This window comes from Microcaecilia unicolor, chromosome 2 (assembly GCF_901765095.1).
Source record: "Microcaecilia unicolor chromosome 2, aMicUni1.1, whole genome shotgun sequence".
NCBI classification, from domain to species: Eukaryota; Metazoa; Chordata; class Amphibia; order Gymnophiona; family Siphonopidae; genus Microcaecilia; species Microcaecilia unicolor.
This window is the reverse complement of record NC_044032.1, coordinates 171,035,560-171,055,956: the sequence shown is the minus strand read 5'-3', so window position 1 is coordinate 171,055,956 and position 20,397 is coordinate 171,035,560. Positions and strand designations below refer to the sequence as shown.

General features: G+C 43.5%; 1 protein-coding gene across 1 annotated transcript in view; it reads right to left on the bottom strand.

Annotated features, from left to right (window-relative positions):
- The window catches only part of YTHDC2 (YTH domain containing 2), a 229,445-nt gene that overhangs the window by 156,376 nt on the left and 52,672 nt on the right, over positions 1-20,397 (bottom strand). The window contains 4 exon segments of the mRNA XM_030193495.1: positions 5,466-5,614; positions 7,373-7,480; positions 8,770-8,926; positions 14,572-14,674. Of these exon segments, the coding sequence (XP_030049355.1) occupies positions 5,466-5,614; positions 7,373-7,480; positions 8,770-8,926; positions 14,572-14,674 (517 nt within the window).

The window sequence follows — 20,397 nt, the reverse complement described above, 5'->3', positions numbered from 1 at the left end:
CAGTGGTCACCAACCCCCTCCCACCCAAAAAAAAATTTAAAAACATTTTTTTCCCAGCCTCTATGCCAGCCTCAGATGTCATACCCAGCTCCATCACAGCAGTATGCAGGTCCCTGCAGCAGTTTTTAGTGGCTGCAGTGCACTTCAGGCAGGTGGACCCAGGCCCATCCCCCCCTACCTGTTACACTTGTGGTGGTAAATGTGAGCCTCCAAAACCCACCCGAAACCCACTGTACCCACATGTAGTTGACCCCCTTCATCCGTAAGGGCTATGGTAGTTGTGTATAGTTGTGGGGAATGGGTTTTGGGGGGCTCAGCACCCAAGGTAAGGGAGCTATGCACCTCGGAGCAATTTCTGAAGTCCACTGCAGTCCCCTAGGGTGCCCGGCTGGTGTCCTGGCATGTAAGGGAGACCAGTGCACTACAAATGCTGGCTCCTCCCATGACCAAATGCCTTGGATTTGGACATTTTTGAGATAAGCGTCCTCGGTTTCCATTATTGGCAAAAAACCAAGGTCACCCATCTCTAAGGTCGACCTAAATGTTGAGATTTGGGAGTCCCAGACCGTATTATCGAAACGAAAGATGGACGCCCATCTTGTTTTGATAATATGGGATGCCCCGCTCCTTCGTGGGGACGTCCTCAGAGATGGGCGCCCTTAAGAGATGGTCGTCCCCGTTCGATTATCCCCCTCCACATCTTTTTTGAGATGCGGTGATCAGTGTACAATTCTGTACCTTTTCTAATTTCACTATATTTTTTTTGAGATGCAGTGATCAGTTGCACCATGGAGCGATAGAAAGACATAACAACCTCTTTTTTTTTTACATTCCTTTCCTAATAAAACCTAACATTCTATTTGCTTTCTTAGCCGCTGCTGCATACTGAGCAGAGGGTTTCAAAGTATCATCAACAACAACTCCTAGATCCCTTTCCTGGTCGGTGACTCCTAATGTGGAACCTTGCATTATGTAGCTATAATTCGGGTTCCTCTTTACTGCGTGCATCACTTTGCACTTGCTCACATTAAACGTCATCCGCCATTTGAATGTCCAGTCTCCCAGTCTAGTAAGGTCCTCTTGCAATTTAATAACTTTGAATAACTTTGTTTTGTGTGCAAATTTAATTACCCCACTAGTTACTCCCATCTCTAGATCATAAATATGTTAAAAAGCAGCAGTCCCACCACAGACCCCTGCAGAACCCCACTATCTACCCTTCTCCATTGAGAATACTGACCATTTAACCCTACTCTCTGTTGTCTATCTTTTAACTACTTTTTAATCCACAATAGAACACTAACTCCAATCCCATGACTCTCCAATTTCCTCTGCAGTCTTTCATGAGGTACTCTGTGAAATGCCTTTCGAAAATCCAGATACACAATATCAACTGGTTCACCTTTATCCACATATTTGTTCACTCCTTCAGCGATACCTGTTCTCAAAGCTGTACAGCTTTCTTAGTGCTGGCGCAGGGCCTTCCTCTACAGATATGCACAGAGGCACGCTGTACCCGACAGGAAGTGCAATATTCTCATATCTGACACAGAAACCAACCAAATACAGTCTTGCAAGACCAAAAAAAAAAACAACTCAGGGCTGGATCTTGAATTGGTCTTGAGGACTTAAGGATGAAAATTAGCAGGTAGTCTCTAATTTCTCTTTCCTCTTCATCCCCTACACACCAGTGGGAAGTACAAAAGCAGTGACTAATGAGAACAAGACCTTGGCAAGCCTGTCTCCAACATACCTGCCCCAAAATCTTGGCCTGCTGAGCCTGATCATCCAGCCTATAATGACATGCAAAGGAATACAGGGACACTCTGATCTTCTGCAGCAGTACTAGGCTATGCTCAGTCTAAGACAATCATGCATATTTTCAAAGCACTTTGGGAGGCTAAGTTCCATAGGTTTCTATGGAACTTTGGGAGGCTAAGTGCTTTGAAAATGAGCTTGAATGCCTGCACCTTAGTCAAATGAACCTTCAAGCCCAGAAGCATTTCATAACCATGCACAAAGTATGCTGATGAGATGGCTTCCTTGATCCAGGCTACTGTCACCTCAGATGCCGCTTCTCCTTTTCTGGAACCACTGAATAGCACAAATAGATTATCCAATTTATGGAATTCTCTAGTCCTCTTCAAGTAAGTCTGAAAGTCCCTATGTATGTCTACACTCTTGTCCACCTGCTGCTTTTTGGAGGAAGGAAGAGGGAAAGGGGGGAGTAATCAGGTCCCCTAAGACTGCATCTGAAGACCTTGACGGATTGGCCACCCTCTCCACACAGACAAAAGGCCCTCCACCCCACAGACCTGAGGAACCATCGTAGACTCCGAGGTCAGGCACAGAGGAAGACATCGGCACCAACTGTGGAGACTGATCAGAAGCCTATGCATACTACAAGATGGCGGCAGTTCCTTCCGAAATCAGAACCGCCACCACCACTGAGTGCTCCCCTGCTGAGTCCAATGTGGCTGCAACCACCACACTGGAAGAACCCACCAGCAATTCCGGTGCAAGCCCCAGCACAACTGCCAATTCCCTGTTGGCACAGGACGAACAGTGCCCTGCCGAATGCACCGCACGTCACTAACAGAGTGCACAGTGCTTCAGATGCTGAGAACTCACGGCACTTACACAAACACCCGCGGAAGTCAAGGCCACACAGCTGCCGGGACGGCCATGTTGATAAACAATACTGCCCCAGGAAATGTTGGAGGCTGACTCTCTGCACTGCAATCGCTAGCAGGCCTATGGCGGTTCTGTCAATCTTTTTTTTTTTTTTTATTCTGTACCAAAGAGCTCAAACAAGCCTCTCAAAGCAGGCTGCGGGGCTTTTTTTTTTTTTAACACTTTGTGCTACTTAAAAGAGCTTAAACAAGCCTCTCCAGCATTGACAAAGGCCGATGGGCAGACCCCTCAGGCACTCAAAACTGCCTGAGGCAGAGAAGGACAGCTAAGGCTTCAAAATCGAATCCAAGAAGGGGGGAGGGACTTGGCAACCTGAGTATGACACAGAACACCTAGCACCCACCTGGGGCTAATCCCGCGGCCACTTAAGAGGGTCTGTCGCCAGCACTATTCAGGTCCGCTTGCACCTGTGCACGTGCTTTAAACCGACAACCTCCTCCCACCGACTGAGTCCCACTTGCCTCTGGGTGAGTTTCCCACTCTCAAGTTATTCCCCGGTGATTTCTAGGACACTGGGGCAACACTCCCAAGTGTCCCACAGTTCCTAGAAAGCACCGACAGACCTAAACACAAACCACCAGGATTCTTAGTAAGTCCAGGACAACAGAGCTAATAAACTAACAGGTGTATTATCAAAGTGGAACAGTGAACAAGGAAAAAATAAAGGTGAAATCAGCAAGCATTAAAAGGTTAACTGAATAAAGATCATTATTAAAGCTATCTAAACACTTTGCCACTACATGGGTAGCACATGGGGAGTTTCAGGAGCATAACTGCTCAAAGGTCTGAACAGGGTCTCAGGGCAGAGATGTTTACCCTCCCTAGCTAAGACTGGAGAAAATCCAGTATTCTCCTGGCTGGATTTGAACTCCAGGGCCAATCAGAGCCCAGAACACCAAATTTGAAAGTATCTAGCCAATGGCATTGCAAGTGGCCTTCCCACAGGGTTTAAACTGAAAAGAAAAACAAACAGTCTCCTCTGCAATAGCTTTGAAACAGAAAACATACACTACCTGCTGGTTAAACAAGAGAACTACACTGCATGAAAAGATCAATACAGTTCACAGGCTTGAAATCCCCGTTTTGCTTAAAAAAAAAAAAAAACAACCCAATAAGATTTCTTTTATCTCCTCTAATGCCAAAAGGCCATATAACCCAGGAAAAAGAAAAGGAAGCCTCCCACACCAGGGACAGACACACAAATCAGGACTGCGCAGGCTGGCCATATAACCCAGGAAAAGGAAGCCACCGCCCCCCCCCCCCCCCCTCCCATGGACCAATACACAAACCAGGACTGCACACAGACTTCTACTGCTACCATCCAATGAGACTGAGAACAGACTGATTTTCAAGGGACTGCATAGCTCACTTATACCCATATCTGAAACTCAGTGGTTCTCACCCTCCATCTGCTGCTAGGAGTGCATAACCCATCTGTGCTGGTCTAGAGGGACACTATGGAAGCAACCATAACCCCTGAGTCCTGAACACCAGCAGGCAGACCGAGGGACGCCATGGAAGCAACCATAACCCCTGAGTCCTGAACACCAGCAGGCAGACCGACTGATTCACATGAAAGGGGGAAACCAGCCAGATCACCTCGCACACCACCAGGAAGGGACCTTGATAAGAGAGCATGCAATTCAGAAATCCATCTAACCAAACAAATGGCCACAAGAAGCACAGCTTTCAGCCTTAAGTGACACCTCTCGGATACACTCAAATGGTGCCTTTACCTAAGCTGAGAGAATGAGGTTGAGGTCACAAGATAGAACTACCATCTACCAAGTGGCCCAGATGTGCTGTACTCCACTCAAAAACATCTATTTAATTACTGTAACTCGCTCTTTTTGGGATTGCCATTGTATGATTTGAAACCACTTGAGATGTCACAAAATGTGGCAGCTCGGCTTATTTCAGGGATTTTGAGATATGAGAATGTTTTACTAGTATTATGAGAACTTCAATGGTTACCTCTGAAATGGAGGGTTCAATTTAAGGTTGTGTGCTTGATTTATAGGGCAATGCATGGGGATATTTCGATTCGTTTAGCTACAGTTTTGTGGGTTTACTGTCCACCTCGTCCTTTAAGATCCACGATAAAATGTTGTTAAATGTTCCCTCTTACAAGCAGACTGCATTAGAAGACATTAGATCAAAAATCTTCTGTGTGGAGGGTGCATGCCTTTGGAATAATCTGCCAGTAGAATAATGCAAAATTGAGAGTTATCTTCAGTTTAGGAAACTACTCAGAGCTTACCTGTCTATCCAGGCAAGATTTGAATGTTTGTATTGTTCTTATTTTAGGCTGTTTATATTTATTTTTTTAATTGTGAATGTATGTTTATACATCGCTTAGAATTGTTGATAAAGTGGTTTATAAATCTGGTTATAAATAAACATCAGGATGATCAGTCAAAACATAGCCCTGGACCCCTCTAAGAGGCCATAGAAATTGGAATTTATCAGGTGGGAGACACTTTCAATACCCCACACATTTGTCAGACCATACAAATAAGTTCAGTATTAGAAAGGAATAAAAACAGTATGTTGGAGAGGGAAGAGAAGAAGTTATTCAATATCACTGTTTAAGAGTCCTCAGTTTGTAAAGAAACAATAAAAAATAAATAAATCGGTCTACAGGCATAAGTACATGAGAACAAAATGATATTTGTCAGAGAAGAGAAATGAAAACCCCTGACACAATATGCTTCACTCAAATGAACCCTTGACATGCAGTATTACAATTCTGAGAGGGGTCAAAGACATACCAGCTGACTAAACACTGTGTCACCTCCATCATCTAGCAGATCATAATCCTCAGGCACTGCTGGCACTGTTCTCTGCCGCTGAGATTCCGGTTTGATGATGTTGTCTTGGGCAGAATACCATTCCGTAAGGGTGGTCTGTTGCTTCTCTTCTAATTAAATGGCAATTGAAAATAATTGAAACACTGTGAAAACTCTGTGTGAAACAGGGCTGGTCTTTGACAAAATATAAAAGCAATATAACTGATGCATGCAACATTAATCATCAAAAACAAATTTAAAACAAAAAAACAGCTAAATGCTGTCCATATCTAAACAATCAGCAATGATGTACAAAGCCATTAGGTACAACAACAGACAGAAATTTGCAGAGAAAAGTTTAGAAAGGATCTTTTAGTAGCAGAAGCTGAATCTCTTCTTCACTAGAGGCTCTCTGATGCCACAACTAACAGCTGGAAGTGCAAAGAAACCCAGGCACTAAGAAGGCAATGCATTTTTTTGTCATTATACTACAATAATAAGCATTTGTGGCTGAGTGTTAGAATCTGGGAAACTGCTTTAAATTCTGATGAATAGAAGGAAGTATAAAAATGTATCAGTGCTAAGACTCAGTCCTCAAATTACAGGTTAAACCTATCTCAATATGCAGCATTCAGATTTAGGCATCCAGGTCTCAAAATCTGTCAATCTTTGCTCTTAAAAGAAAAATTAACTCCAAATAGTTCTCATTGCTCTGCAAACAGCACTACCCCTAGGAATCAGCAGCAGATGAAAACAACTAGTTCCTGAACTAAACAATTCCACCAGTAACAGAGCCAGAGATGAAACCCACCACATGCACTCTGATGCCCGGTTTTAACAATAACTTTATTCAAAATGGATATAGGGGTAGCCTCATGACTTAGTGGATGACCTTGAGCAACTTTCAGAGGTGATATATAAGGCCTTGGGGAAAGAGGGCAAATTTGAAATCCAGACACATCAGTTCCTCAAGATCAGATACTATCAGACACTAAAACGTTCACCCTTGTAGGGAGATTCCAGTTCTTAGCTAGAAAAAAAATGACCCAGCTCTCCAATGTCAATCTCCCCAGAATAAAAAATAATATCCAATTAAATCTATTAGTATTGCACTGGACATGAAAACATAGGAGCCAACTCTGCAGGTGCTGAGTACCCCTAATAAATAAATATATTTGGCACTCCCAATGATTCTGAAATATTGGTGGAAACAATGCTTGAAAACAAATTTTTATGCAACATCACAATATGTAATCTCGCCACAACCACAAACAAATATTAAGTGGCCTACTTACTAAAGGGCAGTAATGCACTACTATGCAGTAACATATGTTTTTAAATAGGTGCGAAGATCAGTGAAAGCCATGTTAATCAGCCCATTAACACGCACTAACAATGCATGTCAATGGGACAATTTTATTGTAGCTTAGTAAAATCTGTCCCTAAAGGGGTAATTCTATCAAATTAGGTGCTACAATGGAGCGCAATGAGCGCCAATTCTATAATGGCACTTAAGCAAGCCTAACAAATTATCGAATACCAGCGTAAACCTGCTGTGCTGCGCCAAGAGTTAGGCACGATCACTTACGCCATGTCAATGGCTGGTGTAAGTGGGTGTGCCCAAGCGCAACATGCAACACAATCAACTATTTTTCTATGTTGTGGTTGTCTCTTGGTGCCATGTATGCCCCCCCCCCCCCCACCTTGCAGTTATGCACTATAGAACTTTATGCGCTACTTTATAGAATAGTGCCTATTGCATTTTGGCACATATCTGCCAATTAGGGCGGTACTTAAGACCGTAAGACACACGTAACTGCACAAGCCTCCTAAACGTTTTAAAACATTAACATATTGCCTCCTAAATGTTTTAAAACATCAACATATACCTCGTTGCTTTTCTTTCTTATATTTTAACATTTCTTTATTTGTGTATCCTGTCGTTCGTAATATGTCTTCAAGAAACATCTCCTTTATTTCAAACGGTCTTCCTTGTACTGAAAATGTAAAAATAAAAGTCTATTATTTTTTGCTCATGTAGAAATCCAAAATACAACCACATAAAATGTGTCATGCTGGATCAAACCAAAGGTCCATTGAGTCCAGCATCCTGTCTCCAAAGGTGGCTAACTCACATCACAAGAACCTAGCAAGAAACTATAATCCAGAAAGCCCAATATCATTGCAGGGCAAAATGGTTCAGGCTATATTGAAAAAAATTACTGATTGTATGTATAGACACAGCTTAATGCAGAGCTTCCCAAACTGGAGGTCACAACCTGTGGGCACTCCATAACATGTCACTGTCCTGCACCACTTGGGGGGGGGGGGGGGGACACGCACTTTCTCCAGCTGCATGACCTGAGGTCATGGCCACAAAAAAATTGGTGAGCACTGGCTTAATGGAAATGAGTCAGCATGGGTTTCAAAAAAGGCAAATCTTGTCTTACCAATTTATTACATTTGTTTAAAGTGTAAACAAACACAAATATATAACGGTCAGCTGGTTGATACAGTGTATCTGGATTTTTAAAAGGCATTTGACAAATGGCTCCTTTTACAAAATGGCGCAACCGACTAGTGTATGCTGAATATGAAGAAGCTCATGGGAATTGAATGGGCTTCTTCGCATTCAGCACGCCGCTAATCGGTAGCACTGCTTTGTAAAAGGAGCTCAAAGTCCCTCATGAGAGGCTCCTGAGGAAATTAAAGAGTCATGGGATAGGAGGCAATGCTCTTTTTGTGACTTGCAAACTGGCTAAAAGACAGGAAAAAGAAAGCAGGACTAAATGGACACTAACAGACTGCTCCAAGGATATGTTCTGGGGCTTGTGCTGTTTAACATATTCAAAAATGATCTGGAGACAGAAATGCGAGTGAGATGGTCAAACTTGTGGCTGACACAAAATTATTCAGTTATTGAAACAGCAGACGTTTGTGTGGCTTTGAAGAAGATCTTGTGAAATTAGAAAAGTAGGTATCTAAATGGCAGATGAAATTTAACAAACAAGTGCAAAAAATATGCACATATGGAAAAATAATCCCAAGTAGAGATACAAAATACTGGGTTTTAAGATAGAAGTCGCCGCATAAAATGAAGATCTTGGAGTCCTTTATTAACATGGAGGCACACCACAGTTTCAAGAAAATACACGAGAAATAGATTTGTATATTAAATATGCTCTCTACAATATTTTAAAAAAATCACAAAGTCAGAGTAAATACGACTAACGAAAATGGAAGCTAAAAAATTCTCATGGAAAATTTGATAAAGAAAGTTACATACTGTATATTACAGGGCACCCTCCAAAGTATCTCAAAAAGAGATTAACGTCCAAGGCTGCACTAGAAAGAATCAGTTTTAGAGAAGAATGCTTTTGCAGGACATCTCTTAGTTTGGTTAGCAGGAAATCACTAAAGCGATCCCTCTCATGAACTTCATCCTATCACACAGAGAAAAACAAGTAGTAAATTAAAAAATAAATACATAAACCAACCAACCACCTCACTAAATAGTTATATAGTATATGCCTTAAGACAACTTGAGAACAACAGACTTACAGAATTTTCTGATCTGGAATCACAGAGTGATGGTGCGCTGAAGCCCTAGAATACTCTACTGCTCAATACTACCTGTTGCAAGTCATGTTGTTTTAATGGCTGTGCAAAGAATTTATATAGATAGATAGATAGATAGATAGATAGATAGATAGATAGATAGATAGATAGATAGATAGATAGATAGATAGATAGATAGATAGATAGATAGATAGATAGATAGATAGATAGATAGATAGATAGATAGATAGATAGATAGATAGATAGATAGATAGATAGATAGATAGATAGATAGATAGATAGATAGATAGATAGATAGATAGATAGATAGAGACAGTGAACATAAATCCTTTGCACAGCCATTAAAACTCCATTAGTTACAACAGGTAGTATTGAGCAGTAGAGTATTCTATAGCTTCAGCACACCATCACTCTGTGATTCCAGATATATACTCTAAAAACAGGGGTAAGATTCCCAGGTAGGTACAAATGAAGGCACCAGCTACTAACCCTGGTTTCAATTCAGCTAAAACCCCAAATCAGAACTTATGTAGCTTCCAAACCTCTGTGCCTTACAAATGCAATGGCTCACAGATTCACAATGGTTCCAGAAAAGCACCTGATTTCTTGTAGATACTCAAACATCAATTTAACAAACAATGCATACCCATCTGCAAAAAGCACAAGATTGATTTTTTTTTTAATTTAAAAAACAAAACAAAAAAAACTTAAGTTTCAAACATTTTTCCTTAGCTACTTTTATTCTTTGTGCACACCTGCACCATTTTTAAAAATTTTTAGCACATCTTAATGTTTTTCACTTTTCATTCCATTTTCTATCCCCACATCCTTTCTTCACCGTTTTCTCTCTCCTCTTCCCCCCCCCCCCCTCTTGCTGCAGCCTGTTTCTCCATTTCTATCACAAGCCTTATAGTCTCTCTTGCTCTATTCTACATCTCTCCTTCCTCCTGTAGAAATTACTTACCTGTAGCAGGTGTTCTTCAAGATAAGCAGTAAGAATATTCTTATTACTGAGAGACATCATCTAATGGAGCCTGGCAAAAGAATGCTTCCCACGTGTCTTTTCCAGAAGCTTTTGGCAATGATTCACAGCCCATGTGCACATCTTCCCACCTATCATCACGTAGGACCAGCTCAGTCTAATATAGCTTAAAGAATACAACTCAAGGGGAGATGAACAATATAGCAAGAATATTCATCCTACTGTCCTCAGAGAACACCTGCTACAGTTAAGTAAATGTGTTTTCTCAGCGGAAAGAAGGATATAATCTTTTTACTACTGGGAATCCCTAGCTACCAGGGTGCCTTGAAAAAAAAAAGGGGAATACAAATCAGGCCTATAGGATGAAAGGATTTTATACTCTGGTAAGACAATATTTATGTATTGTTAACTGTAATTTACCTTTAATTTTTGAATTTATCAGCCACTCTACATTGAGTTTTGTTTTGTACTTCATTTTGAATTGTCATACAGAGGGCAGAAACTTTCTGCCTCACGAGTCTGTCATAATGCTTTTGTTTTCATAAGCTCCTTCATCTAAGGAACTAATATTCCTAAATGATGAAGAGACATTTTTGATTCCTTTTGCTTACATTGTTCCTCAGCCTATTTTTAGTTAATTTATGCCTTTTGTGCTGGACACTGCCTCTGCTCCCCCCCCCCCCCCCCCCTCCTATTTTGCCTCTGGACAAATTTCTCTGTTGGTTGGTTGGTTGTTCACTTCCCCCCCTCCCCCCCCTCCCCCACCCAGCTTTGGCTTCACTAAGCTTAAAACTACATCCTAGTTAGATAAGTTTTTTGAGCTCTCTCTCAAGATTTCTCCTAACAGACCGATATTTGGTAAGGCACTGAGAGCACAATGCTCAAAGCAAACAGGGTTTGCAACATTTCATTTAGACCTAGTTTAGAGCACTCAGCTGTGAACTGGAGCTTGGAACCGAGGTCACAGGCTCTGACCTCACACTAGCTCTTTGAAAAACAACAATCAGTTCTATGGCAGAGATTCAGTGCTCCAGCCAATAGAACATGTCTGTGCCACACTTTTTCTGAATCAACTAGAGCAACGTTTTTAGCATTAATATAGCTAACCCTAGCTGAACATGCCTGTAGATGCTTGTCCAGCCCTTATCAGCAGATGTCAGCTGCATGGCTGCTGGTATACCACAGTTCATTGACTCACAAGTTCCCTGACACCTGTATTGCACAGTGGTCCTTAAGAACAGATGGCAGCTGGCTTACCATAGTTTTAGCTGACTCAGGAGTACCCTGACAGCTGTATTGCTCAGTTATCTATTCAACTAAAGGGCACAAGAGTCCAGGCAACCTTTCTCCTCATCTGCATTATTTTGCTCTTTGGTACTGCTACACTTCTCAACTACATGAAGCACAGCTGCGATTCCATTATTTGGAACTCAACTCCTTCTAGAGCTGGATGGAAATTTGAGGTTCTGTGGTAGTCAGAAAGGATCTCTCTCTCTCTCTTTCCTTAACAAGGGGTTGGTGGTTGGGAGGCTAGGATAGGGGAGGGCAGACTTATACGGTCTGTACCAGAGCCGGTAATGGGAGACGGGACTGGTGGTTGGGAGGCGGGAAATACTGCTGGGCAGACTTATACGGTCTGTGCCCTGAAAAAGACAGGTACAAATTCAAGATACGAGTTTATCTTGGGCAGACTAGATGGACCATGCAGGTCTTTTTCTGCCGTCATCTACTATGTTACTATGTTACTATGTAACAGGACCAAGGCACTTAGAAGGTTCATTGGAGCATACTCTTTGTGCATCAGTGATCCTCCTAGCATAGTTGACACTGTAGTAGCAATCTTCAGTCTCCTCTTGAAAGATCTGACTGTTTTGTCAAGACGAAGGAATCTGTTCTTCCTCCATCCTACCATAGCTTTTCATAGTTTATAAGCTATCCAAAATCATATGCTGTTGGTAATATCTCACACTGGAACACTCATCTTATTTCCTGGGCCGCATGCTCACCTGTCTTGTTGAGCTATGTGTTTTGGGTCCTTGATGTGCTGAATTTATCGTAATGCTAAGGGGGGATGTGGGGGGGGGAGGGAGGTTGGACTGGGTATTGGTTGTATTTTGCAATCATGGAGGTTGTGGGGGGGTATTAAGAGGGGGATATGGTATACTGCTTTGGGAACTGTAGTTCGGTTGGATTCCGTCTTTTTGGAGGCAGTTGTGCATTTGGTTAAACTTTGATGAGGACACTTATGATGTGTTCTCTTTATATATATATATATATTGCTCAATGCATTGCTGAGTAATGTGTACTTTGCTGATACTTTAATAAAGAAATGCTTGAACATAATATGCAAAAGGGAAAGAGTTCCTTTTTAAGTCATTCTTGATGCCGAGGGCTTAATTTTGATGCTCTTGATGGGAATTTGGCAGAAACCTTTCTAACTGAAGTGCATAACCCATTCACACTATTTTGAGAACCCACTGATCTGAGGTTAAAAGGGGCCACCTTTTCTGGAAAAATTTCAGCTCCCTCCTACCGGGTCCAAAACAGTGATCAGAATTACAGCTATGCTCTCATGGAGCCAGTCAAATGCTTGCCCCTTGTGTTGACCAGGAAGCTCTCTGCTGCAGTGGGCAGGAGCAAGAATTTGTCTGGAAAGTCAGGGGTGGGTGGAACCTATGCCTTTGAGAATAGACCCACTGTTGCCCTCCATCAAAGTACCTCCTGGCTTTAATCTAACACCAATCCAAAATATACGATGTAATATCTCTAGATGGAAACAATCTCCCTCTAGATCTTCAATCCAAAATTCTGGGAGGTGGAAGTGGATTATTTACTGATCATGCACTGCTATGTTCAATCAGTTATCAAATTTTTTTTTTCATATTAAGAAAATTAAGAACCACTAGAAAATATTTTAAACCCAAGTTATTCAAGATCTTGGTGCAGTCATAAGTATTACCAAGAACTATCTAACCTTAGTAGTTTGCTCTAAATCACATATTACTCATTTACAATTAGTTCAGAATGCAGCTATTAGACTAATTTTCGGTTTTATCTAAATATGATTTGCTTAAATTTTTTTTATTCCAAACTTCACTGGCTCCCTGTAGCTGCACAAATACAATTTAAACTGTGTGTTACAATTTTCAGAATTTTGATTGTTGAAGCTCCCCCACTAATATGTCAGATCTAGTGACCCTAACGCAGGGGTCAGCTATGAGATATCAAAATCCAAACCTTTGTTAAGATTTTCAGTGTTTAAAAAACTAAAATCATTAGACAACTCTCTTCTTCCATTCAGTATCTGATGGCCAAGCTGTGGAATCATCTTCCTTTTTCTTTAAAAATCTTGTGGACACTATTTTTTGTTTAGAAGGAATTAAAAAAAAAAAAAAAACTTTTCTCTTTTGTAAATTTCGTCTCTCAATTGTCTAAATTATGTATTTGTTTCTTTTTTTTGTTTGTTTTACAAATGTTATAACCCATTTATAATTCCTGGATGAAACGGTCTGGCTCTTATCTTATGGAACCAGTCCCTGAACTATAAAGGTATAGGCAGAATACAAGACCTGGCATAACATAACATAAATATTGCTGGAATGTCTAAGACGTGAGCTGTGTGGGACAAGTACTACAAACATGTCCTCAATGCTCCTCGCTGCCAAAAGCTTCTGGAAAAAATGCTGGGGAATGTTCCCGCACCAGGCTCTGTCAAATGATGTCACCCTGTAGTAAAACTACATCCTAACTTGTCCTTGAAAACCATTCATTGTTCTCTCCCCTTCCCTAACTATTCCTCTCATTTTCTCCCACCTCCTCCCTCCCTCCCTCCCTCAAGCACTCTTCTTTCCCATGTAATTTTCTCCCTCCCCTTTGCCATCCTCTCTAAGCCAGTTGGGCTTGTCAGTGAAATAGGGATTTCTTATAAAGCCCTAGGGACACTTGCAAAAAAGCAGCCCGACAACTGGAATAAGAAGCAGGTATTCACATATTTGTATAGTCTGCACAATCTGATTCCATGATTATCTTCCTGAGACACACACAGAATTCTGATCACCTACAGCAAAGCACTTATACTTTTAATCTGGCTGAAAAGTGTGTGTCGTGGAAGCCAGTAAGCTTCAGCCTACTATTAGCACCTTATCTACCCGTCAGCAAAGCCAAATATGCTTACTCCTAAACAGCAATTCCTGTGTTCTCACAACTTCAAGTTGTTCCTGATAACCTCTGACATTTTTTGATTCTGTCAACCAAGGCCAGTATTTGTGCAATACTGATGAACACATCTTTGATCAGTAAGCACAGGCCTTGCTTTACTACCTTGAGGGATACTGATAAATGGCACAAAGTTAAGCAATACAAAAATTGTATTGCTTCAAAACAAGGAAATACATTTTTCTTTCCATCTTGACTCATGTTACCATAAAGGTTACAAAGAACAAACAGCTGAAAGACAATGAAAAAAGCAGGAAAAAATCATACCTTCTAGACTTTGTATCATAAAATTAAGTAGGTTCACATTCTTACCACAATAACATGCGTCACAGTGGATAGTGTGCTGTCTCCTGCCATCAATGTGCGAAGTAAAACACCATTGGTGCAAAATGTCAGAAGAGTCTTTGGAGAAACCCTAAAATAAACAAATAACTGATTCAGTTTGAATTTAGCTTATACCTTTTTCAGTACTGGCACACAGTAAGTCATATTCAGATATAATAGGTATTTCCCTGTCCCTAGAGAGCTTACAATCTAAGAGGCTCTTTTACCAAACTGTGTTAGGCACTAATGCATGCCTAAAGCAGCAAAAAAATGGACTACTACAGGACACACTACAGCATCTCATGGTAGATTTTGAGTGTGCATGCACTGAAAAACATTTCTAGCGCGTGTGTGCGCATGTGTGCCAGGGGCAGAGAATGGGTGCACTTGTGCCAACCAGTTAGTGCATCTACCTTACGTGCTAACTGGTTAGCACACAGATAACACAGGGGCCCTTACCGCTCACAAAATAGGTGTCAGTAAGTGCTCCCACAGTAATTTTTTTAAATGGTTGCACACTAATGGCAACATTAGCACATGGCCATTAATGGAAAAAATAGAAAAATCAGGGTTTTAACGGTTGCAGTAAAAGAAGGCCTTCGTGAGCAGTAAAGACCCACAGAAGGGCACAATAAGGCCAGTTTTTACTGCAGCTTAGTGAAAGAACCCCTAAGACTGTACCTGAAGCAACAAAAGGTTAAGTGACTTGCCCAAGATCACAAGGAAGCGCAAGGGAAAAATTATTTCTTACCTGGAAATTTTCTTTCCGTTAGTCCCAATAGATCAATCCAGACTTGTAGATTATGTCCATCTACCAGCAGGTGGAGATAGAAAGCTAGAGCTCTGCCATATAATCTCCTGTGCAATAGCCTCACTTCCAGTATTTTTGATAACAAAGCAAGATGACATGCAGAAAAAGAAAGCATCTCCTGCCTCTATAGAAATATAGCTGACCAGGCAACCAAAGGGCACCAACCCTCACAGTCTGAAACCGTGTGGTTGTCCTGAATTTCTTCATTTCATATAAAAAAAGAACATCTGCAAACTGAAGAGGAAAATAACCCTATATACACCAGAAAGCAGCAGAGAAATCAGCCAGGCCTCTGGTTTGATCTGTTGACTAATGGAAAGAAAATTACCAAGAAAGAAATAATTTTTCTTTCCATGTCATCCTACAGATCAACACAGGGACTTGAAGGATGTACCAACGCAGTTCTCACGTAGGGCAGCACCTGGCAACCCCAACCACCAGGACCAAGGAACTAAAGGCCAAATCACCACAGGCAAACACATCCAACCTATAACGCCTCAGAAACGTGTGACTCCACAAATGACGTGTGCTGTGCCCTAGTGGAATAAGCCTTAAGATTCAACGTCAGTGTCTTACCTGCCAACAAGTAGGCCGAGAAGATGGCCTTCTTCAGCCACCTTGCAATGGTAGCCTTTGACACCCGAGCGCCCTTTTTGCGACCAGCGAACAAAACAAAAAGATGATCCAAACGCCAAAACTCATTAGTTACCTCCAAATACCAGACAAGAATCCAACAAACATCCAGGTACCACAGAGAACAATACTCCACCAGGAATCCTCTCAGCGGAACAACAGCAGTAAAATGGACTGGTTCAAATGGAAGGCAGAAACTCCTTAAGCAAAAAAGAAGAAACTGTCCAGGCAGAAACTCCCGCTTCACAAAAATGCAGAACAGGCCCCTTCACTACAGGGTCTGCAGTTCCAAAATTCGCTGTGTCAAGGTAATGGCCACCAGAAAGACCACCTTCAGGGGCTCAAATGGAGGCCTCTGGAGGGCCCGGAGAACCAGGTTCAAACTCCACGCCAGGCACACGCCCACCAGAAAAGACACAAATGATTGACCCAGTGAAGCAACCAGACTACATCTGGATGCACTGCCAATGACGACTGCTGAATATGGCCACAAAAACTCACCAGCGCTGCCACCTGAACCTTCAAGGAACTTGGAGATAAGCCTTTCACCAAACCGCTCTGCAAAAAAGACAAAATATGCTTACCAGGGAGGCCTGAGTTGCAACCACACCTCTAGAGGAGCACCAGGAATCAAAGGTGCGCCACAACCTGGCATAAACAACCGAGGTGGAACACTTCCTGCCTTAAAGCAACGCTGTAATCACCTCCTCCGCATACCCTTTTTCCTTAATCTTGACCTCTTAAGAGCCAGACCGCAAGGCCAAAGGGGGAGGGATTCTCCATGAGCACTGGCCCCTGTGCCAGGAGACCCCGCTGAGCTGGCAACTGAACTGGCTCTTCAACAAGCAGGTGGAGGAGATCCACATAACACAGCTTCCTGGGCCAATCTGATGCCACCATAATCACTAGGCCTGGATGCCGCACAATGCGCCTGAACAACCTGCCGATCATCAGCCATGGAAGAAACATACAGGAGGACATTGACCAGCCATGGTTGCAGAAGTGCATCGATAGTCTCGAAACCAAGCTCCTTCCATCTACTGAACAAGCGAGGAACTTTGGTATTGCTTCGCGTGACCATGAGATCCAGACTGGGAAGCCATCAATAGGCCAAGACCACCCAAAAGTACTCTGGGGAAAGTGCCCACTCCCCAGGATCCAGTAGTTTTCAGCTGAAAAAAATCCACCTGAACATTCAGCTCCCCAGCAATGTGCACTGCAGAGAGCAAGCTGAAGTGAGACGCCACCCAATGACACAGAAGGCTCGCTTCCCGCCACTGCAGAGGCATTATCTAAAAAAAACCTGCACCACCCTACCATGGACCAAGGGCAAAAACTCCCTCAAGGCAATATCTCACTGCCCTCAACTCCAGACGGTTGATAGGCCACGATGCCTCAAGACCAAAGACCCTGGGACGTCCAGTCCAGACAGTGGGCTCCTCACCTGGAGAGACTGGAATCTGTGGTCACCATCACCCACTCCGACTTGGCAAGGGAAACTCCATTGCCCAGGCTGATTGGGCTGACGCACCAACTATCTATCTATCTACTTATCATTTCTATAGCGCTACAAGGCATACGCAGCGCTGTACACCATATACTGCAGAAGCTAGCCTAAGCAGACCACAGCAGCATAAGCTGGTAATCAGCAGCCACTGGGGATAGCGACTAAGAAGGGATGACTGAAGCGTCCACATGTGGACCACAACCACTGCAGAACCTCCAAGGTGGATGCCATGATCCTCAGACCTTGTATGTAATCCCAGGCACAGGGAGCCAGCACCTGTAGGAGATGGAAAGCTGCGACCGAAGCATCTATTGATGTGCCACTGAGAGGAAGACCCTTCCCGCTTTGGTGTCGAATACCACTCCAAGATATTCAAGAACCTGAGAGGGAGACAGATGATCACCCAACCCAGCAACTGGAGAAGGCCTATCACACTGGATGTGGCCTGTACATTCTTCTGCCATGACAACACCCTGATGAGCCAATCATCCAGTTAGGGATGGACTCGGATGCCCTCCTTCCAGAGGAAGGCTATGACTACACTATCACCTTGGAAAAGCTCATGGGGGCCATGGCCAGCCCGAACAGCAACGTCCAAAACTGAAAGTGTTCCCCCAGGATAGAGAACCTCAGAAAGCGCTGATGAGGTGGCAAAATTGGGATGTGGAAATATGCCTCCTTGAGGTCTACAGAGGTGAGAAACTCCCCCGGATGAACAGACACGATGACGGAGCACAGAGTCTCCCTGCAGAAGGACAGGCCCTTCAGGGCATTGTTAACGTGCTTGAAGTTCAGCACAGGGTGGTAGGACCCGCTCTTTTTGGGAACCATGAACTAGATGGAGTAACGTCCGTGGCCAACCTCCAGAGTCATAACCTCCTGCATGGCATCCAGTCACAAGAGGGTCTCGAGCATGGATTGGACCACCAGTCGCTTGGCGAGAGCCTTGCACGGGGATTCCAAACAGAAGTCCTAGAGTGGGCTGGCAAATTACAATTTGAATCCTTCTCTAAGCACCTCTAAGACCAATTGGTCTGAGATAATCTTTTTTTTTTTTTTTACATTTGTACCTCGTGCTTTCCCACTCATGGCAGGCTCAATGCAGTTTACATATTGGGGCAATGGAGGGTTAAGTGACTTGCCCAGAGTCAAAAGGAGCTGCCTGTGCCTGAAGTTGGAATCGAACTCAGTTCCTCAGTTCCCCAGGACCAGAGTCCACCACCCTAACCACTAGGCCACTCCTCCACTTGGCCCATTCCCCCAAAGAGAGACAGCCTCCCCTCTTCTGGAAGCTCTGGGGAAAGGGCCAGTTGCCCATCATTGGGATGCAGGTGTGGCCGGGACAGATTGTGGCGGTGGATGCCTGGGAACACCTATCTCTCCGAAAGGACTGCTGCCGCTGCTGGAAACAGGACCTCTAGAAGGATCCAGACTTCTCTAGCTTATATCACCGAGCCTCCCGAAACAGGCTCCATGGCTGCAAAAACCGGAACAGCGCCTCAGCTCTGTCCTCCGATAGGTGCTGACCCTTGGAATCTCCCGGGGCCATAACAATCTTTTCCAAATCCTCTCCAAAAAGGAACTTTCGATGGAAAAGAAGACAAGCCTGCCTGGACTAGGAGACCAAGTCTGCAGCCCAATGGCATAGCCAGAGCCACCTCCTGGCTATCACAGCCAAAGACATTTCTTTCGCCAAGGCTCAAAGCAGATCATATAAAAGGAAAGTTAAATCGGCCAGTCTTCACGCCAAAGAGGGCAAGCACTGGACCAGTTCCTCGGCAGTAGTTACCTTCTGAACCCAGTTCAAGCAATGCCGCATAACAGCCGTACACCATAGCCTGCAAACACAAAGCTGCCACCTCAAAGGGAAGCTTAAATGAGTGTTCCAATTTTCCTATCTTGAACATCCTTAAGAGTCGCACCCCCCCCCCCCCTCCATAAGCAGGGTAGTCTTCTTAGTGACCTCAATCACAAGGGCATCCACCTCAGGGAGGTACAATGATTCCTGCTCCCCAGCAGGAAGAGGGTAAAGCTGGGTTCGTGTCAGGGTATATCACTGCGTAGAAGTAAGAACCTTCATAGCCACGTGAATTTGGAAGGACTTTGGCGGGCGCTTAAGTGTCAGACATAAGAGGATGCAAGGCAGTGTCCCAACTACCAGAGTTCAGGGCGGAGATATCCAACATTTCCAATGCCTTGGTAATAACCCAGGCAACTCTTCCCAGTGGAAACATGGCAGCTGCAGCGTCATCCCCCTCCTCTGGGGGAAACTTGCCTTCTCCAATGCACTGCACCCAGAATGACCAAATACTTTAGAAAGAAGACCTTCAGACCCACATTCAGAATGCAAGGGAAGCTCAACCACCTCCCTATGAGGGTCCAATCTAACTCTTTTGGCTTGGAGCTCCACAAATCTCCCAAGGGGGGCAGGGGAGGTAGACTAAGCAGGCACCAGGCTTCTAATTAAGAATGCATTGTGCAACTCCGGGGAAAATGCAGCATCAGTCCACTCCTGCTCCAAATCGAGCAACTGCTCCTCCACTACACCAGATACTTCTGTAACCACCTTTGCAGCCCCAGAAACCATTAAGAAATCTGCCACATTGGATCGCACTGACGCACCAAAGATGAAAGCCACGGACGCAAGTGAGGAAAATCTGAGCCTACCGAAATTGCCACTGAAGTTCTTGCCAAAGAGGTAGGAGAGGCCTGCAAACTTGATCCTGGCCCAAGAAGGGCCAGAAGAAAAGGTCCCAGAACAAGTGGCACACACTCCCGAAGTCACACGCCTACTCCCAAAGTGGGAGCAGCGCTTTGCAGTTTCAACGGGAGCACCCATAACTGAACTGGGCCCCCAAAAAAC